This window comes from Hipposideros armiger, unplaced genomic scaffold (genome assembly GCF_001890085.2).
Source record: "Hipposideros armiger isolate ML-2016 unplaced genomic scaffold, ASM189008v1 scaffold_752, whole genome shotgun sequence".
NCBI classification, from domain to species: domain Eukaryota; kingdom Metazoa; phylum Chordata; class Mammalia; order Chiroptera; family Hipposideridae; genus Hipposideros; species Hipposideros armiger.
The window spans coordinates 484,044-504,511 of record NW_017732102.1 but is presented as its reverse complement, the minus strand read 5'-3'; the positions used below and the strand labels follow the sequence as shown (position 1 = coordinate 504,511).

Below are 20,468 nucleotides of genomic sequence, written 5' to 3'. Positions count from 1 at the left end.
AAAAGACACACACAGACTGAAAGTAAAGGGATGGAATGAGATATTTCACGCAACTGGAAATGAGAAAAAAGCGGGAGTAGCAATACTTATTTCAGACAAAATAGACTTTAAAATGAAGACTACAATAAAAGACAAAGAAGGACACTACATAATAGTAAAAGGATTGATTCAACAAGAGGACATAACCCTAGTAAACATCTATGCACTCAACGTAGGAGCCCCTTAACATATACAACATATTTTGACAGACATAAAGACAGAGATCAACAGTAACACTATCATAGTAGGGGAGTTCAACACCCTGTTGTCACCAATGGACAGATCCACCAGACAGAAAATCAACACAGAAACACTGGCATTAAATGACACTTTAGACCAGCTGAATTTAATCGATATTTTTATAGCATGTCACCCCTAAGAAACAGAATATACATTCTACTCAAGTGCACATGGAACTTTTTCCAAGCAAGGCCACATGTTAGAAAAGAAAGCAAATCTCAATAAATTTAAGAAGACTGAAATATCAAGCGTCTTCTCCAGCCACAATGCTATGAAACTAGAATTCAATTATAAGAAGACACCCGGAAAGCACACAAATAATGGAGGCTGAATAACATGCTACTAAATAGCGAATGGGTCAAAAATTAGATCAAGGAAAAAATCAAAAGCTATCTCGAGACAAATGAAAATGAAAACACAACAACCCAAAATCTATGGGACACAGCAAAAGCAGTCCTAAGAGGGAAATTCATAGCAATGCAGGCCTATCTAAAGAAAGAAGAACAATCTCAAATCATCAGACTATCTTTACACCTAAGGGAACTGGAAAAAGAACAGCAAACAAGCCCAAAGGTAGTACAAGGAAGGAAATAATAAAGACCAGAGAGAAATAAATGAAATAGAGACAAAAACAAAAAAACAAAAAAACAAAAGATCAATGAAACCAAGAGCTGGTTTTTTGAAAAGATAAACAAAATCAACAAACCCTTAGCCAGCCTCACCAAGCAAAAGAGAGAGATGACCCAAATTAATAAAATCAGTAATGAACGAAGAGACATGACAACAGATACCACAGAAATACAGAAAATTTTAAGAATATACTACAAGCAACTATATGCCAACAAATTTGACAATCTGGAAGAAATGGATAAATTTCTAGAAGCATACAATCTACCAAGTCTGAACCAAGAAGAAACAGAAACTCTGAACAGACTGATTACTACCAAAAAAACTGCATCAAAATCAACAAGCTTCCAACAAACAAAAGTCGTGGACCAGATGACTTCACAGGTGAATTTTACAAAACATTCAAAAAAGAATTCATACCTATTCTCCTCAAACTATTCCAAAAAGTACAGAAGGAGGGAAGGCTCCCAAGCACATTTTATGAGGCCACTATTACTCTGATCCCAAAATCAGAAAAAGATATTAGAAAAAAAGAAAACTGCAGGCCAATATCCCTAATGAATACAGACGCAAAAATCCTCAACAAAATACTAGCAAATCGAATTCACCAACACATTCAAAATATCATACACCACAATCAACTGGGATTCATTCCTGGTATGCAAGGTTGGTTCATATCCTCAAATCAATTAACGTAATATGTCACATTAACAAAATAAAAAATAAATACCACACGATCATATCAATAGATGCAGAAAACGCATTTGACTAAATCCTGCAGCCATTTATGATAAAAATTCTTAGCAAAGTGAGAATAGTGGAATCATATCTCAACATAATAAAGGCCACATATGATAAGCCCAAAGCAAACACCATACTCAATGAAGGAAAGCTCCCTTTAAGATCAGGAAAAAGACAATGCTGTCCACTTTCACCACTTCTATTCAACATAGTTTTGGAAGTTCTAGCCACAGCAATCAGACAAGGAAATTAAATAAAAGCCATCCAAATTGGAAAGCAGGAAGTAAAAAAAAAAAATACACACACACACACACACACACACACACACACACACACACACACACGATACTATATAGAGAGAATCCCAAATACTCCACCAAAAAACTGTTAGAACACATAAATCAATTTAATAAAGTAGCAGGATACAAAATTAACATTCAGAAGTCAGTTGCATTTGTATACACCAATAATAAACTATCAAAAGAAGAAATCAGAAAATCAGTATCTTTTACAATTGCTTCAAAAACAATAAAATATCTAGGAATAAATTTAACCACAGGAAGTGAAAGACCTGTACTCAGAAAATTATAAGACGTTGAAGTGAGAAATCAAAGAAGATACAAATAAATGGAAATATATATCATGTTCATGGACAGGAAGAATTAATATTGTTAAAATGTCAATACTACCTAAAGCAATATACAGATTCAATGTAATTCCTATCAAACTACCAAGGACATTTTTCTCAGAAATAGAACATATAATCCTAAAATTTATATGGAACCATAAAAGACCCCGAATAGCCAGGGCAATCTTGAGAAATAAGAACAAAGTGGGAGATATCATGCTATCTGACATCAAATCATACTACAAGACTATAGTAATCAAAACAGTATGGTACTGGCATAGAAACAGACACAGACCAATGAAACAGAATAGAGAGCCCAGAAATAAACCCATCCATATACGGTCATTTAATCTATGACAATGGAAGCAAGACTTTACATGGGAGTAAAGATAGTCTACTTAATAAATGGTGCTGGGAATACTGGACTAACACGTGCAAAAAAATTAAAATGAATCACCTACTTACACCATACACGAGAACAAATTCAAAATGGTTTCAAGACTTAAATCTAAGACCTGAAACCATAAAACTCCTAGAAGAAAACATAGGAAGCGAATTTGCAGAAATTATCCTCAGTAATATGTTTACTGATATATCCCATCGGGCAAGGGAAAATAAATAAAAATATTAAAAAAAATGGGATTACATCAAACTTAAAAGGTTTTCACAGCAAAGGAAATCATCAATAAAACAAAAAGACAGCTTACTGAATGGAAGAAGATATTTGCCAATGATATATCTGATAAGAGGTTAATATCCAAAATTTATAAAACACTCATTCAACACCAAAAAAACAAACAACCCAATTAAAGAATGGGCAGAGGATATGAAGAGGCATTTCTCTAAAAAGGACATACAGATGGCCAACAGGCATATGAAAAAATGTTCAACCTCACTAATCATTAGAGATATGCAAGTAAAAATCACAATGAGATACCACCTCACTCTAGTCAGAATGGCTATCATCAATAAATCAACGAACAACAAGTGCTGGCGAAGTTGTTGAGAAAAGGGAACCCTGCTGCACTGTTGGTGGGATTGCAGATTGGTGCAGCCATTATGGAAATCAGTATGGAGGTATCTCAAAAAACTGGAAATGGAACTACCTTATGACCCAGCAATTCCACTCTTAGGTATTTATCCAGAAAAACCCAAGACACTAATTCAAAAAAATATATGCACCCCTATGTTTATTGCAGAGCTATTTACAATAGCCAAGACTTGGGAACAACCGAAATGTCCATCGGTAGACGATCGGATTAAGAAACTGTGGTACATTTATACAGTGGAGTATTACTCCGCTATAAAGAAGAATGAAATCGTACCATTTGCAACGATATGGATGGACCTATAGACTATTATGTTAAGTGAAATAAGTCAGTCGGAGAAAGACAAATACCATATGAACTCACTTTTACGTTGAATCTAAAAAACTGAATGACAGAGCAAAGTAAACAGAAATAGTCTCAGAGATATAGAGGAACAACTGATAGTTGCTAGTTGGTAGGGGGATTTATATGAGCGAGAAGGGGATCGGATTAGACAGCATAAATAGGTAAATACAATATTGCCACAAGGATATGAAAGAGTTCGAGAAATATAATTAATAATGTTGTAAATATTTTGTAGGGTGTCAGATGGTCACGTCTTGTTAGGGAGATAGCTTCTTGGATGGGGTAGAGGCTTGATCACTGCACTGTACACCTAAAGCTGATGTTGTATAATATTGTATGTCAACTATAATTGAATATATATATATATAGTCACAGGATGTGGGGTATAGCGTGGGAGTGGAGTCAATGAAATTGTAAAAGATATGTATGATATCAGAGGGTGGGAGGCGGGCGGCAGACTGGAGGTGGGGGGTTGTCACTTTGAGGGGTAAAAAGTATAACTATTGCACTGTGTTGTACACCTGAAACGAATTTAAATAAATAAACCAACAAATAAGGAAATATTGAAAGGAAGACATTTTGATGACATTCAGGACATGAAGGGTAATATGACAGCTCTAATGGCCATTCCAGAAAAAGAGTTCCAAAACTGCTGTGAAGGGTGGACTAGGTGCTGGCATCGGTGTATAACTTCCCAAGGGCAGTACTTCAAAGATGACCTTAATGATATTTAGCAATGAGTTACTTTTTCTAGGATGAGTTTGCGAACTTAAATGTCAGACTACCTATGATAAACCCATACTCAAGGATGAAAAGCTAAAAGTTTTTTCTCTAACATCAGGAACAAGATAAGGGATGCCCACTCTCGCTACTCTTATTCTACACAGTATTGGAAGTCCTAGCCACAGCAATCAAACAAGAAAAAAAACAAAAGGTATACAAATTGGGAAGGAAAAAGTAAAATTGTCACTAGTTGCAGATGGCATGATACTATTTATAGAAAACCCTGAAGATTCCAACAAAAAACTACTGGAATAAATGAATTCAGTGATGTTGCAGGATAAAAAAAATCAATATTCAGAAATCTGTTGCAATTCTATACACTAATAATTAACTATCAGAAAAATAAGTTAAAAATGCAACCCCATTTACAACTGACTGAAAGAAACATAAGATACCTATGAAGAAATTTAACCAAGGAGGTAAAAGACCTGTACTTGGAAAGCTATAAGACATAGATGAAAGAAATGAAGAAGACAAATAAATGGAAGGATATATTGTACTCATGGATTGGAAGAATTAATATCATTAAAATGTCCATATTACTGAAAGCAACCTACAGATTCAATGCGATCCTATCAACATACCAATGACATTTTTTACAGAACTAGAATAATCCTAAAATTTATATGGAACCACAAAAAAACCCTAATAAACAAAGCAATCTTGAAAAAGAAGAAGAAAGTTGGAGGTACCACACCCCCTGATTTCAAACTACATTACAAATCTATAGTAATCAAAGCAGTGTGGTAATATAAAAAACAGATATATAGATCAAAGAATAGAGAGCCTAGAAATAAAAAAAAATGCTATAGTGGTCAATTCATCTACAACAAAGGAGGCAAAAATATACAATGGGAAAAAGACAGTCTTTTCAATGAATGGTGTTAGGAAAAGTGAACAGATACATGCAAAAAAAAAAATTAGACCACATTCTTATCCCATATACAAAAATAAACTCAAAATGGACTGAAGACTTACATATAAGACCCAAAACTGTAAAAACTCTTAGAAGAAAACATAAGCAGTAAACTCTCTGACATTGGTCTTAACAATATTTTGGGGGATATGTCTCCTCAGGCAATGCAACAAAAGGAAAAATAAACAAATGGGACTATATAAATCAACAAGCTTTTACACAGTGAAGGTATGTAACAAGACAAAAAGGAAACCTACTGAATGGGAGAATACATTTATAAATGATATATCCAATAAGGGGTTAATATCCAAAATATATAAAGAACTCATACAACTCAACATCACAAACCAAACAATCCAATTAGAAATTGGGCAATAGGAACTGAATAGATATTTCTTCAAGGAAGACATACAGATGGCCAACAGCCACATTAAAAGATTTTCAACATCATTAATCATGAAGGCAATGAAAATTAAAAGCACAATGAGATATCACCTCACACCTGTCAGAATGACTATTATGAAAAAGACAAGTAAGAATTGACGAGGATGTGGAGAAAAGGGGACCCTATGCATCGTTGGTGGTATTGTAAACTAGAACAGTCACTATGGAAAACAGTATGGTGATTCCTCAATAGATTAAAAATAGAGCTACCATACCACCCAGCAACTCCACATCTGGATATTTATCCGATGAAAACAAAAACAATAATTCAAAAAGATATATGCACCCCTATGGTTATTGTAGCATCGTTTATAACAGCCAAGGTATGAAAGCAATGTAGGTTCTTCGATAAAAGAATGGATAAAGAAGATGTGGTATGTAACACTCAGCCATAAAAAAGAATGAAATCTTACCAAATCTTACCATTTGCAACAACAGAGTTGGACTTTGAGAGTAGTTTGTTATGTATAAGTCAGACAGAGAAAGACAAATACCATATGATTTCACTTATATGTGCAATCTAAAAAAACAAATAAACAAATAAAATGGAACAGAAACAAATTCACAGATACCGAGAACAATTTGTTGGTTGCCAGAGAAGGGGGTGGTGGTGGGGGGATGGGAAGGAAAGGAGAAGGGATTAAGATGTACAAACTCCCAGTTATAAAGTAAGTCACAGGGATGTAATATACAGTGCAGAGAATAAAGCCCTATCTCTTTATAATTTAATTTTTATGAAATATTTCAAATATTCAGCAAAATATTTGAAATGATGACATTTAGATTTAACAAATGTTAACATCTTGCCCCACTCTCTTCCCTGCCATTCTGACATTGTCTGGTTGGGCTGCAACCAGACAACCAGGGATGAAGAAGAAAGGACTTCACGAAGAAAGCAGTACTGAAAACTTGGCACGACTTAGACTTTTTTGATAAATAAGCAAAGCCATGGAGATCAAAAATAACACGAAATGGGGATACAATTTAAAAATAATGCCAAAATCTATGAAGCCTAACATTCAACTATTTTCTCCCTTTTCCACTGTAATCCAAATACCATAAAATTCTTCTCCTGTTTAACATTTCTGAACCATTTCTGTCCACAAACAAGTTATAAGGGGTCAGGAAAAGGCCAGGGTCTTTACAGAATCACAGGGTAAAAGGCATATTCCTACCTAAAGCAATGCCTGACTTTGTCTTAGGTGGTAATGAAATACAATTTGTTCAAGAAAGGGATATTACTGCAACGATATGGATCTAGGGACTATTATGTAAAGTGAAATAAGTCAGTCGGAGAAAGACAAATACCATATGATCTCACTTATATGTGGAATCTAAATATCTGAATGAACGAGCAAAGTAAACAGAAGTGGTCTCAGAGATATATAGAGACAATACAAACTGGTAACTACAATATGGCCTCAGTGATAGAAAAGACAGTCTGGGGAATATTATCAATAATGTTGTAAATATTTTGTAGGGTGTCAGATGGTCACATGTCTTGTTAGGGAGACCACTTCATGGATGGGGTAGAGGCTTGATCACTGCACTGTACACCTGAAGCTGATGTATAATATTGTATGTCAACTATAATTGAATAAACACACACACACACACACACACACACACACACACACACACACACACACACACACACATAGAGAGTCATGGGACGTGGAGTATAGTGTGGGAGTGGAGGTCAAGGGAATTTTAATAGATATGTATAATATGGGGGAGGAATGGGGTGGTGGACTGGGGGTGGGGGGTTGTCACTTTGAGGGGTAAAAAGTATAACTATTGCACTATGTTGTACCACTGAAACTAATTTTTAAAAAAATGTTTATTTCACAATAAATAAGTAAATAAATAGAAAGGGATATTGTTATCTTTCTATTTAGTGGTTGTAATTCTATATCAACTGCATGTGATTTAATTGCCCCACTACATGGATTAATGGAATAAACAGCAGTGCACTCCACATACCTCTTTTTGCATATGTTCACTCAAAAGAAGATTTACAAATGAAAATAAGAAATCGAATTCATATATTCAATTAACTCTATACAGGAAAAATATCTGAAGACTGCATGTAGTATTCTCTTCTAATTCTTCTAAAATTTATGTTTTTAAATCTACTATCTTTGCACTGATACAATAAATCTTTTTAGTAATGAAGATTAGAAACCAACCTTTGTTGTAATATTTAATTTAATTTAGCATGTGAAACAACCAATTAGTAAAAACTTACTCGACATAAGTTTTGGAATCTGGGCTTGTCCTCTCAACAGCGGCCTGTATAAGTTTCCCTGGTAAGTCACAGATGGTGGTGCAGCATTACTGTAAACGCCAGTTCCTGAGCCTCTCGGCATAACATGGCTGCAAAAGAAACCCCCGGCAACCAGAAAACAATTATATCTAGAGATATTCATCACATCACAGCTGCCACAAATTAATCAAGTGCTAGCAGCCATCTCTTTACTACTAGATCTGATTAAGATAACGCAGATTTAAAGACTATTAACAAAGTTCAAAACAGTACCTGATATTAATGGTGACAGCAAATGCTACTTGTGACACCATGATTCTTAATGATAATCATTGAAATATTTATCAATTACTTTAAGCAAAAATATTATGTATATTTTTCTTTTTTTGCATTACATTTCAGTTTTGTCTATTATCACTGTACAGTTGTCTCTTGGTATCTATGGGGGATAGGTTCCAGGACCCCTTGGAGATACGAAAATCTGAGAAGTCCCTTCTATAACATGGTATAGTACCTACACGTAGCCTATCTTTGCACATAAGCTGCAGCAGGGTATGCCTACAAATTACATCATTTATTTACATAGATTCAGTGAAGTACTTGGCACATGACAAATTCAAGTTTTCCTTTTTGAAACTGTTAGGGATTTTCTGCCCCAATATTTTTGATCCACAGTTGGTTGAACCTGCAGATGCAAAACCTGCAGCTACAGAGGGCCATCTGTCTACACTACTACTCTATATCTTGCTATTTTCAACTTACTATATCAAACATTTCCCTTGCTTTCATAGTCTTTTGTAATTGTAATATGTATAACCATAGGATACTTTACCATGTGGAAGTCTCGTATTTAACTAAACCACTACTCTCATTTAGTACTAGTAGTATAGATAACAATGCATTAGATATACTTGGGCATAAAACTTCATGTTCCTCTAAAATTATTTCCTCAGGATTAATTCCAAGAAATAGGCATTTGGATCAAACTTAAGAGCATCTTCAGAACTTAGAATTCAAATTAGAGGTACTGCTATGTTGCATTCCAAAACAGTTGTAATAATGCAAAAAGATATCTTAAGAATATTTCAAATTTGCATTTCTTTCACTATTAAGAATAAAAACTTCCAAAACAACCAACGACAGTAACAGCTAACAATTCCGGTGTTGAGGAACTATCCTAAGCACTTGACAGACATCAGCTCACTTCATCCTCACAACTTCATGAGGTAGGTGTAATTATTATTCCCATTTCACACAGAGGAAATGGAGGCATACAGCAGTTCAGTAACTCGCACAAAAATATCAAGTGGTAAAAAGGCATTTGAATCCAGACATTTAGGATCCAAAGCCCATGCTCTTAACCCTACCAGACCGCGGTACCGATTTTTCAGTAATTTCTAATCGTATCTTATCTAATCATATCTGTGTTGTGTGCATGGAAAAGCACTCCAGGTACAACAAGCAAAATCCTGGAGTGTCTTACAAAGACAATCCATGCAAGAAGGTGAAGAACAACATCTGGTGCTCACTTTGCAAGAAGTACCTCTGTGTGAAACAAGGCTCATCCTGCTGGGTGGATTGGCACACACCAAGGTGGAATATTGGCGCTAGATGAAAGGTAGACCTATTTTCTACAATGTCTCCAAGTTCCATCTTAGTGTAACCACTTGCTTGCATGTAACTAACATTTTTCTATATCATGTTGGATTTTTCTCTTTAATGCTCAGGAGCCCAGGTATAGGGGAGTTAGGTTCAGGGCCTCAGGTCTGGTAGGGTTTTAATGATTATGCCACTCTGTCCCTTACTGTCTAAAGTACATGCTAAAGGCAACCTAATGCCTAAATCCCATTTTGAATCTTAAGGGTTTTCCATGAGTTGAAAATATCTATATGTGAGTTATCATTATTAATTCATAAACAATAACTCATTCAAATTTCCCTCAGCCCATTGCTCTTTTTATCCCAGCTTTTTACCTGTTATTGTTTTAATAAAGACCCCTCTCTATATATAGTTTTCTCTGTAGCTAGGAAAAAGATAATTCAATAGCTAATAAGAGCAAAGGATAAAAACCAGAAATTCACAGAAGAAATACAAATTAACAGTAAACATATTAAGAGACTCAATCTAACTAATAGGCAAAGAAATGAAAAATTCAAGCAACAATGAGACATCATTATTTGAATACTGGTTAAGTAAATGTCTAGGAGACTGGTGGCTTTGTGTACTAATGTATTGGTTAACACCTTAAACAGGTTCTATCATACATTAATTCATCTAAAACTTTCTTGAGGGTAAAGGGAATGTTTTCTTTTTAAGTAACTGTCAGAAAGATAACAAAATCTCTTAAGAGAAAACAGTGGAATTCTCAAGCAACACAAAGTAATACATAAATCAAACAAACAAAAGTGAATTTTAAAAACTGAAGAAAAGCAGAAAAGTATAAAATCATTAAAATATCTGCAAAAAGTTGTATTTAATAGTCTCTTAAATATCTTTGGCATAAATACTGGCAATGCTTTGTGGATGATTCAGAAAAAGCAAAATATACAAAGGACAGAAACCTACCACTCACCCCAAAGTCCTGAATGCTGCCTGATCCAGGTGGACAGGCCGCCGGTCCCGATTAAAGCCAAGCTGCGGCTTCCACTGCCGTCCATTGCTGGATTTTTCCCAGTCACCAGGTTTCAGTACCGGTGCTGGTTTTCTGACCATTTGAAAATGTAAGAGTTACAGAGATGAACATCATTCATATAAAACAAATCTAGGTAGTGTATATTTTATAACAACATTGTTGTTACCTTGCTCCCGGAAGCATTACGGCTTTAAAAATGTAATCTTCAGCAAACTGCGGGTCTTTAAAATTAATACTAGAAGAGAACAATACACAATTTAATGATTTTATTGTATTAGGCTGGCTTAACTATCACATACACTGAGGTAATTTTCATGTTTAAACAGAATAAAATCCAAACGTTTTCTCCAAAAATTATTTTTCAGTCAATAGTTTTGCTAAATGTCTAAATATCTTCCTCACCAAACTGCAGCTAATTATTAGTACATAGCCTTCATGTAACTCTCTGGGGGAAGAGCTAAGTTCTAGCTGTGGAGGATCACAGAGAAATAGACATTGCCTCAACTCTTGAGAAATTCTAATATAGAGAGACCAGCTGAAGAGGTTTACGACAACAAAAAATAAAAAAACACCTTTCTGGCCGGCCAAGTGGCGCGATGGTTAAGAACTGGCTTGGGACGCCAGAGGGCCCCGGTTCGGATCCCACAGGTGAGGGACAGTGACACTGCCCTCCACAGCTAAGATGCTGAACAACAGCTCAACCTGAAGCTGGGCTGCCGTGAGTTGCCAGTGACGGCGTAGGCTGCAACCCCTGTGGCAGTGGGTTGCCATGGGCCAGCGTGTGCGGCCAGCAGCCACTGTGAGCGGGCCGTCCAGAGGTTGGCGACTGATCTGCCTCACCCGGGAAGAGCACAATGATGGTGCCAACTTGGGCCAGTGAAGCAAGGTCCTCCACAACTAGACTGAAGAACAAAGCAACAGCAACTTGTTTGTTCCCCTTCCCCTAATTCCCCAGCACTGTTCCCATCCCCCCAATTCCCCAATAAAAAAACAAAAACAAAAACAAAACACCTTTCATTTTTGTTCAGTCCCTGGCAAAGACTCTCCCTCTAGCATTCTAAATAATAAGGAAAAGATGCAAACAACAATACAAACATTTGCAAAATCAAAAAATGAACACAAATAATCTAGGGGGAGAGGGAGCACTAAACTTCCCAGTTGTAATCCTGTATCCTGTTCTACTAATGTGTGTTTCTTTGATAATGAAATAGCCACAGTTTGAAAACTATACAAAAACTTATTTTATAAGACTGTACATTTCAGATTTTGAGTATAATAAGCTGGGTCAAACTTCCTTTCTGGTGGTATGAGAGTGTATCTATCCCAAAGGTTGGTAAGTACAAAAGACTTTCTTCTGACACAGCAATGCCTCTCTAGAACTCTGGACAAGTGTCTTATGTTTACAGAGGGTGCCAAAAAATATATACACATTTTAAGAAAGGAAAATCTATTAAAATTATAATACTCAATATATACCAATAACAAAAAATGAATACAAGTCACATTTGACTTCTGCAACTACAAGAGGTGTTCAAAGTGGTTACCATCAGCATCTAGACACTTCTGATTAGTTGACCAAAGTGTCCACTTGTATGCATTTTTTTGGCACTCCCGGTACTTAAGGACGCTCATAACATTTGTATTCATAATGTAGAAAACTATAAAACCTAAGTGTATGAATAATAGTGGACTGGTTAAAAAAACTACAGTTCTTCCGTAAAATTCAGCTGATATTTAAAATATTTTGGTAATAGAATAATGGCATGAGAAATATATATACCATATATAACAGACTAGACATATATTTACCAAAAGGTTACCAATGATATTCTCTATACAATCAACCATCGTTTTTCCTTTGTGCTTTTTAAATATTTTCTAAAATTCTTCCGGCGATTACAAATTACAGTTACAGTCAGTTAAAAAAAAGGTTTCATTGAACTAGTTGACATTTTAGATAGCTAACTTTTTTTCTCTTCAAATACTGCTACTTTAAATTATTAGGACCCATTTGTTATAGAAATTTTCATTGAGTAGGATTTAACTGTATATTTTAAGTACACAAAAATAACTTCGTTTATAATAAAAATGCTATGAACTCAACAACAGCTGAGCAACATTTCATTTACTCCATCTGTTCCTCTTACAACTCATTCACTAGCAACTGTTTTATCTCAAATGTTCTCTATTGGGCAAAGCGGCTTAAGCAGGGCAAGCCAGGACAAGCAGTGTTAAAGGTTTAAGATGGTAACAGAGAAAACAGTAGTTAAGTATTTAGGCTCATTAGTGCTTTGCAGATACGAAGTAAAGAGAAAACTGGTAATAAAGCAAGATTTGCAACTAAAGTATCTCAAAGCAGTTATCTGTCAGCAGGGCTTTTCAGCAGTTTATCAAACTTTTACTTAAGACTGCCCAACTGCATACATGGTCTCATGGTGTGAGTGGAGGTTACAAATACATCGAACCCCTGCCTCCCCTTCTAATAAGAGAAACAGAAAATGTTTAATAACAGTTTTATAAGGAATAAAGTGGGAAAGGCTGTTAACAGGCACAGAAAAAGAGCTGTCAAAGCATGTGCACACACACATCTTCCACATGCAAGTCTTTGTGAGTGTATGGGTTAAAAGCATGTGTGTATGATGGAAGAGGAAGGGGATTCTTTCACTTAGGACCAAGGAAAACGTCATCCGGAAAACGTCATCCAGAAAACTATGGTTTAAGGTGGGACAGAATTGGCTACAGGATGGCAAAGGAAATAAGTGGAACAGTCATGAAAAGGGTTCCCAGGACCAAGGAGTAGCTCATTTTAAAGCAGCCTTCTCACTCAATAGGAATCTGGGAGTGAACTAAGCCTTCAAAAAATGATTAAAAAAAAAAATCAATTCTCCCAAGGAAGACACATAACTAGTATCACTCTAAAGGCACAGGACACAAACTGATTCATTACATGCAACGAATGCTTTAAGTTCTCATCAGATTTAATTCTCAGGTGGCACCCCAGTAGAGAAGGGCTAGATTGGAGTGCAAAAATGTCAACGGAAGTGGGCAGTAAGACAGGCTGGTTAAACTGGGATACTGTTGTGAAGGGCTTGTTATGACCATAACATGGAAGCTACTTCAAGTTGTCAGTAAGAGAGTAAAAGCAATCAAAGATCCAATTCAGAAAGAACCACCCAGTGGCAGTGTGTAAGACAGCAGGGGGAGAAAACCAAAAGGAGCCTTCAACATGTACTTGAGGTGGAAATATTGGGCCAGCAAAAGAAATGGCACGGCTGGAAATGGAATGAAGAGCACATTCAGGTGAGGGCTCAAGATGAAGATCTGCAAATACACAGAAAGAGATGAAACTAAGAAAATGAAGGGGACAGCCAGAGTAAGATGTTTCAGGGAGAAGAGATAAACCATGGGATACAGGGATAATCTCTCCTGAAGGACAATGGTTACAACAAGAGATTTAATAAGATAGCTGAAACAAATGTTTAGGAAAACAAATTCATTTATTCGTCAAATATGTGCAGTTTACTATATGTCAATTATTCCTCAATAAAATTGTTTTAAAAGTTCCATTATTCATGCTCATGCTCTGAAAGGAAAAATATTTCCAAGCTAATAGGAAAACAATCTCCAAGATCTCCCTTACTTCCCCTGAGAATCACACTCAACAGAGTGATCTATATACTTAATATGGTACAAACCATTAGAAGCTAAAAAAAAAGTATCTAAAAATAAGTTTGGAGGTCCCTATCAAATGGACAAGGAACACTATTTATAATCTCAAAGATTAAAGCATTCTTTTCCATTGGATCTTTGAGCACATGAAGACACTCTCCTAAAATGATTTAAGCTTTCACTGGTTGAGAGATTTTTAGTATTTTAATTTGTTCCCAATAATATATACTAAGAACTATTATGTTTTTAGAAATTAAATAACAAAAGAAGCTGGAGCACAACTCAACTGTACTTTTTCAATGTGATAATATAAACCATGACTTAAACAAATCTCCTAAAAGTGAAACAGACAGACTAGGCAGGAACCCATTAGACAAAGACCACTGGGTAACTTTCATTTGGATCTAAACTTTGGAAGTTTTTCATTTTCTTCTGATTTATGTAATTCAAATTCTTATAGGTAGAGGATTAAAAATAATGGAAATAATTTTATCACGATAAAATACAGAAATAACAATACTGGGAATAATAAAGGGAAAAAATACAGATTACTCATTGACAAATTTCCATCACCAGAACCAAAAGAGATTAATTGTGGAGAGTTTATCAGGGGAGGGAAAGCAGTAACACTGGAGATAAGAAAGAAGCACTCTCAGGAAAGAAATGGGTTAACAGAACAGCCTATGGATTCAACAGGCTAGGCTGCCCAGCTGAGGTAAGAATATTGTGTTTTGATTTATATTGTTTCATCTAATTTGGTAAACAGGAGAAGTGTTTTGATCCACTTCTTCCAGGTACAATAGTGCTGACTAAACCCAGCATAAGCATCTATGAACCAGACCAGCTGTGACCCAGAAGTAGCATAATGGATCCCTTCCTTGGCAGGTAACCTCCCTATTTTAATCACTGTGTCTTCATAAATACACCAAGGACAAAATAAATAAAAAATTTAAACCTAAGCATGCTTGAAAGTAAAGAAACTGAACAGTGCTCTTATTTGTATCACAAGTAGCACTTTAAAACTATTTGTAAGAAATAACTGTAGCAAAGTCTCAATAGAAAAGTAATGGAACATACAACACCTTTTTTGGATTTAATTCACTTTAAGAATTACCCTTAGAAATGCTATTTTAAGTACTATTATTGTTTGAGAGGGCTAGCACACTTCATAAAGAAAGCAGCGGCTGGCCAAGTGGCTCAGTTGGTTAAGAGTTAGCTGAAGAGCACAAGATCTGAGCAACAGGGCCGCCGGTTCGATTCCCACATGGGCCAGTGAGCTGCGCCCCAGCTGAGCTGCCACTGAGATGCCAACAGGTGGCAGGATGGCTCAGGTGGTGAGAGCACATGCTCCTAACAACAAGACTGCCTGTTCAATGGGGGGCTATGCCGCAACTAAGACTGAACTCGGCACCTTGAGCTGAGCTGCTACCTGGATGGCTCAGTGGATAGAGCATGTGCTCTTAACAAGGCTGCCGGTTTGACTCCTGCATGGGATGGTGGCTATGCCCACCCGCAACTAAGACTGAACTCGGCACCTTGAGCTTAGAGGCCATGAGCTGCCGACGGGAAGCCAGATGGCGACTGGCGCCTTCCACAACTAAGATTGAAGAACAACTTGGCTGGTCCCCTTCCCCAATTCCCCAACACTGTTCTCCTCCCCTCCTCCAATTCCGCAATTAAAAAAAAAAAAAGAAGGCAGGGAACTCCAAATATCAAGTTTCATTTTTACTCTACCTTTCCCTGATACATTCTATAATTAATGATAAATCAGCATACCAACGCAAAACTGTTCTTGCAGGGAAAATTGTATGATTCATATACTTGACATTTTAAAACACTTAAAGAGTTTATAGGACTTAAGATGTCTTTTCTGACATTTTATCAGAAGAGGTTAACCAGTTCAGTGTCCTATGAAGTATCACAGGCTGTGAAAGTTAAACCCTTCCAAGTGTTTTCAACCCATTAAGTCTGTTACTGATTGCATGTACTCCATTCACTTCCTTCAGGTTTTGGATTTTCAAGTTACCTGCTTGCCAACAGTGAGCTTTACAATCAGTGCAGCAATGGTTACATTAAAAATTCCATCTTCATACATGTTTGCGTTTTTAAAAATCTCCTTGAAGAGATAAAACATTATATCCCTTGCCTGATCCATCCAAAAGTGAATACAGAAAGTTTGAGAAACACTCCCCTGAAGGAATAAGTTTGGACTCTTAGAAGACTTTGGTAAACACCAGTTCCAACACTACGAACAACTGAGCTTTTACATAAGTTTAGAACTATGCTAGATACTATGAGAGAAAAAGAAAAACCTGACAATGGTACTGCTGAAAAGAATTTATATACAGGTTAAATATTTTATAGGTTACCTTTTAGAAGAGAAGTAATGAAGGGTAGGTTACAAAGGGAAGAGCCCAAACAATGGGAGGAAGGCACAGAGGTCAATGGGATACTGAAGGGACGAGCCTGGGTAAGGAGGTGTCCTTGAAGAGCCGTGGAGAGTCAGGCACAGAACTATCGCTCTGCCAAATTATGATAGGCCTTGAAAAAGCAAAGGAATGTAATTCTACTGGCACTACAGAGTAACCAGCAGTGTTTACAAAAGATAAGCCTTGGAGTGGCCGGTTAGCTCAGTTGGTTAGAGCGTAGTGCTCATAACACCAAAGTTGCCGGTTCGACCCCCAAATGGGCCACTGAGATGTGCCCTCCACAGCTAGCTTGAAACAACTACTTGACTTGGAGCTGATGGGTCCTGGAAAAATACACTGTTCTCCAACCAAAAAAAAAAAAAAAAGTATTAAAAAAAAAAAGATAAGCCTCATATCACATGCCAATGCCCATAGATTCAGTGGGAAGGTGGAATCAAATAAATCAGCTGGGAGATCACTATAGTATTCCAGGAGAAGAGAATAAAAAAAATAGGCTCACTGGGAAACGCTAGATACAATGGGAAAGAAAAAAATTTTCAGAATAGTGGTGCAGACGTAGGGAGTAATAATGTAGCCAAAGCATATAATGGGCTCCTAAATTTGGGCAACTGGAGAAACAGGAGGTCCAGGGACAGAAAGGAGAGATCAGCAAGAAGAACTCGTAAGGTATGACATAGGACAAAGAAGTTAGTTTGAACACTGAGTCTGAGGTAAAACAAAGGTGCATATGTGTACATCTACTCCTCCAAATGGATACAAAATTGTGCTGCTGCACCAGGAAAATTACTTTTTTGTCATTTAAAATCATATGAAGGACTTATATACTTAAAGTTGACAAAGAATTACTCTAAAAATATATACTACGTCAAAGCAAATTACAATGGTGGAGGAAGAGCAGGATGAGTTAAATTAAGGGACATAGTTCAATTCTATTCAGAGTTAAGCTGCTGATAGGTTGAATGACTTACAGAATCAGAATTGGGGAAAAAAAAAATCTCCTAGGTCACAGCTAACTGTATTCTCTACGGCTCCTTCTATGACTTTAAGACACTTTAATAACTTCTATAATATACTTTCTCAACACTATAGATTAAGACCTAATGTGATGGGAAGAACCCACCTAAACTGAACGAAGAAACAACTTTTCAAATATGGAATGTAATACTGGATGCATCTAAGTAAAGAAAGGGAAAAAAATGCCAAGAATCAAAATAAAGAGAAATAACTGACAACTAGCACATTTTCAGATTCTCATTTATAAAGCAAAAACAATACTGAGATACACTACAAGCCCTGAAACAAACACACAAAAACTGCAGTAAACTAAATCTTGGCCTCAACATTACCCCTCAAAGAAAATACTGAAACATTGAGAATTACCTCATAGACTAGGTAGGTAAAAGGTAACTGGTCTTTCATGACTCTCTAGGATATTAACTCAATTAAATCAACTTTATTTTGAAGTTATTTCAACATACACCTGAATAAGCACCTGGATATGAGATTGTTTTGTAAATTTAATAATCTAGGCAATACAGTGGGTACCAAGTAATACCAAAGGCCCTTTCAGGATCAGAAACAACCAACAACATCAAACAAAAACTCCAGGATTTTTCTATTTTGTACTCTTCCCTTGGGCAAGACACACTAACCTAATTAGAAAGTTAAGTAGAATTAACTATTTCTAAAGGGCTAGGCAGAAAGGTCCTCGAAAACATGCAGAAAAATTGAGGAGCACAAGCAAACATGTGACAATCTAAAGAGAGAACTGGTGGGATTAACTGGCCTGAAGCACCGCAGCAAGCCAGAGACACGAAGGCTTAATGCGCAGTGTCCACATCTGACCTGTGGGAGCCAGACTATGACGGGCATAGGAGCATGGCTTACAATTCTGAACTCCACACTTAACAAAAAAGCTCATAGACAAAGAGCCAGGACAAATTATATGTAAAGATAAACAAAAGCAACTAATCTAGGAAGATTTTCCAAATTCACAACAGTTTTCTTTAAACAAAAGCCTTTTTAGAATGGCAGTTGCTATCTAAATTCATTAAAGATATAGGAAAATAAACATGCTTATACTTCACAATGAGAAATCTAAGTAAACTCTAAAATATTTCCTGAGAGTAAGAGAAATAATGAGTGGGAAAGGAGGATTTAGGAAGAGCTTTTGCAAAATCCTTGAATTACTAGGATGTGTTCTCCTTACTGTCATCTAAAAATTGAAGAAAGTGACAACATAAACCCTGTCATCAAGATTAGCAATTATATACAATAATTATACAAATGAGTAGTAAGTTTGCTGATTTTTATTCTAAACAGTCATATTATATTTTACATTATTTTCACTCAATAGAAAATGTTGTCACCATTGAAGAAATGAGGTATAAGTTTTCCCGATAACAGAAATTAGCCCTATAAGTTTATAATAATTGCTGATTGGAATTACTACAAATTAATTCTATCTCATCTTGGGCAAAATTATGTATACAACAGTTTTGTTTCTCAACTCTACAGGGCTACAATTAAAAATATAATTAAGATAATCTGTTACTCTACAGTGAGGCTGTACGGGCCTCTGTGTGCAGAGCTGTTTGCTCCTCTATAGCAAACCACTCCCAGAAACTCCTACTTTCTACCTCCCACTTTCTTAATCTGGAAAGAATTAGGGGTTGTCAGGGGAAACCAGAAAGCAGAGACTCAAGCTTGTTAAATTAGTAACCTTAACAATATACATAATTTAAAGTCAAGAGGCTCTGCTCTGAGGTCTGCAACATAGGAACTTCTCCAATCCCATAGTATTGGTGGAATAATAGCTGCCATTTCCTTGTGAATCAAAGTCTTCTTAAACTTATTTGCAAGTACAGAGCTGTGTTCTGAATGCCATGAATTTTGGAAAACTTACCTGACTGCAGTGTTCTGTGTCAGATCCGGTAACATGGGAACAGGAGAACATACTATTCTGAAGAGAAACAAGAGAAGAAGCATCTATTTGTAAAGTATAACCTTTTGGATAAATGGAAGTTAGAAGGTGCTATGTTTGTTAGGCTTTAGAAAAATCATTAAAATACAAAAAACAATATAAATCATTTTTATCTTTAAAAAAGGACCTTGTCTCCCTTGGTTATAATCTCATTAACAGAAATAATTATAGGCAACAGGCTTCTATTAGAATGTATAAAGAATACCTACAGGGCCGGCCGGGTGGCGCAGTTGGTTAAGAGTGCAAGCTCTAAGCAGTGGGGTCGCCAGCTCGATTCCCACATGGGTCAGTGAGCTGTGCCTGAGCTGAGCTGCCAAGGGGCAGCCAGATGGCTCAGCTGGTGAGAGCACGTGCTCTTAACAACAAGCTTGCCAGTTCAACTCCCACATGAGATGGTGGGCTGTCGCCTCGCCCCCCTCACCCCACCAACCAAACACACACACTAGATTGAAAGCGGCAACTGGACTTGGAGCTGAGCTGTGCCCTCCACAATTAAGTTTGAAGGATAACAACTTGTCTTGGAGCTAATGGGTCCTGGAAAAACACAATGTTTCCTTCCCCAACACTGTTCCCTTCCCAAATTCCCCAATAAAATCTTTTTAAAAACTTAAAAAAAAAACAACAAAAAGAATACCTACAAATCAAAAAGGGGGGGGGATGGGAGAACAGATAAATGA

General features: G+C 36.4%; 1 protein-coding gene across 1 annotated transcript in view; it reads right to left on the bottom strand.

Annotated features, from left to right (window-relative positions):
- The window catches only part of XRN2 (5'-3' exoribonuclease 2), a 99,448-nt gene that overhangs the window by 27,847 nt on the left and 51,133 nt on the right, over positions 1-20,468 (bottom strand). Inside the window, exons 24-27 of the mRNA XM_019628173.1 lie at positions 19,714-19,770; positions 10,877-10,945; positions 10,651-10,782; positions 8,061-8,188 (exon numbers count right to left, since the gene is read on the bottom strand). Coding sequence (XP_019483718.1) covers positions 8,061-8,188; positions 10,651-10,782; positions 10,877-10,945; positions 19,714-19,770 — 386 coding nt within the window. The remainder of the gene's footprint in view (positions 1-8,060; positions 8,189-10,650; positions 10,783-10,876; positions 10,946-19,713; positions 19,771-20,468) is intronic.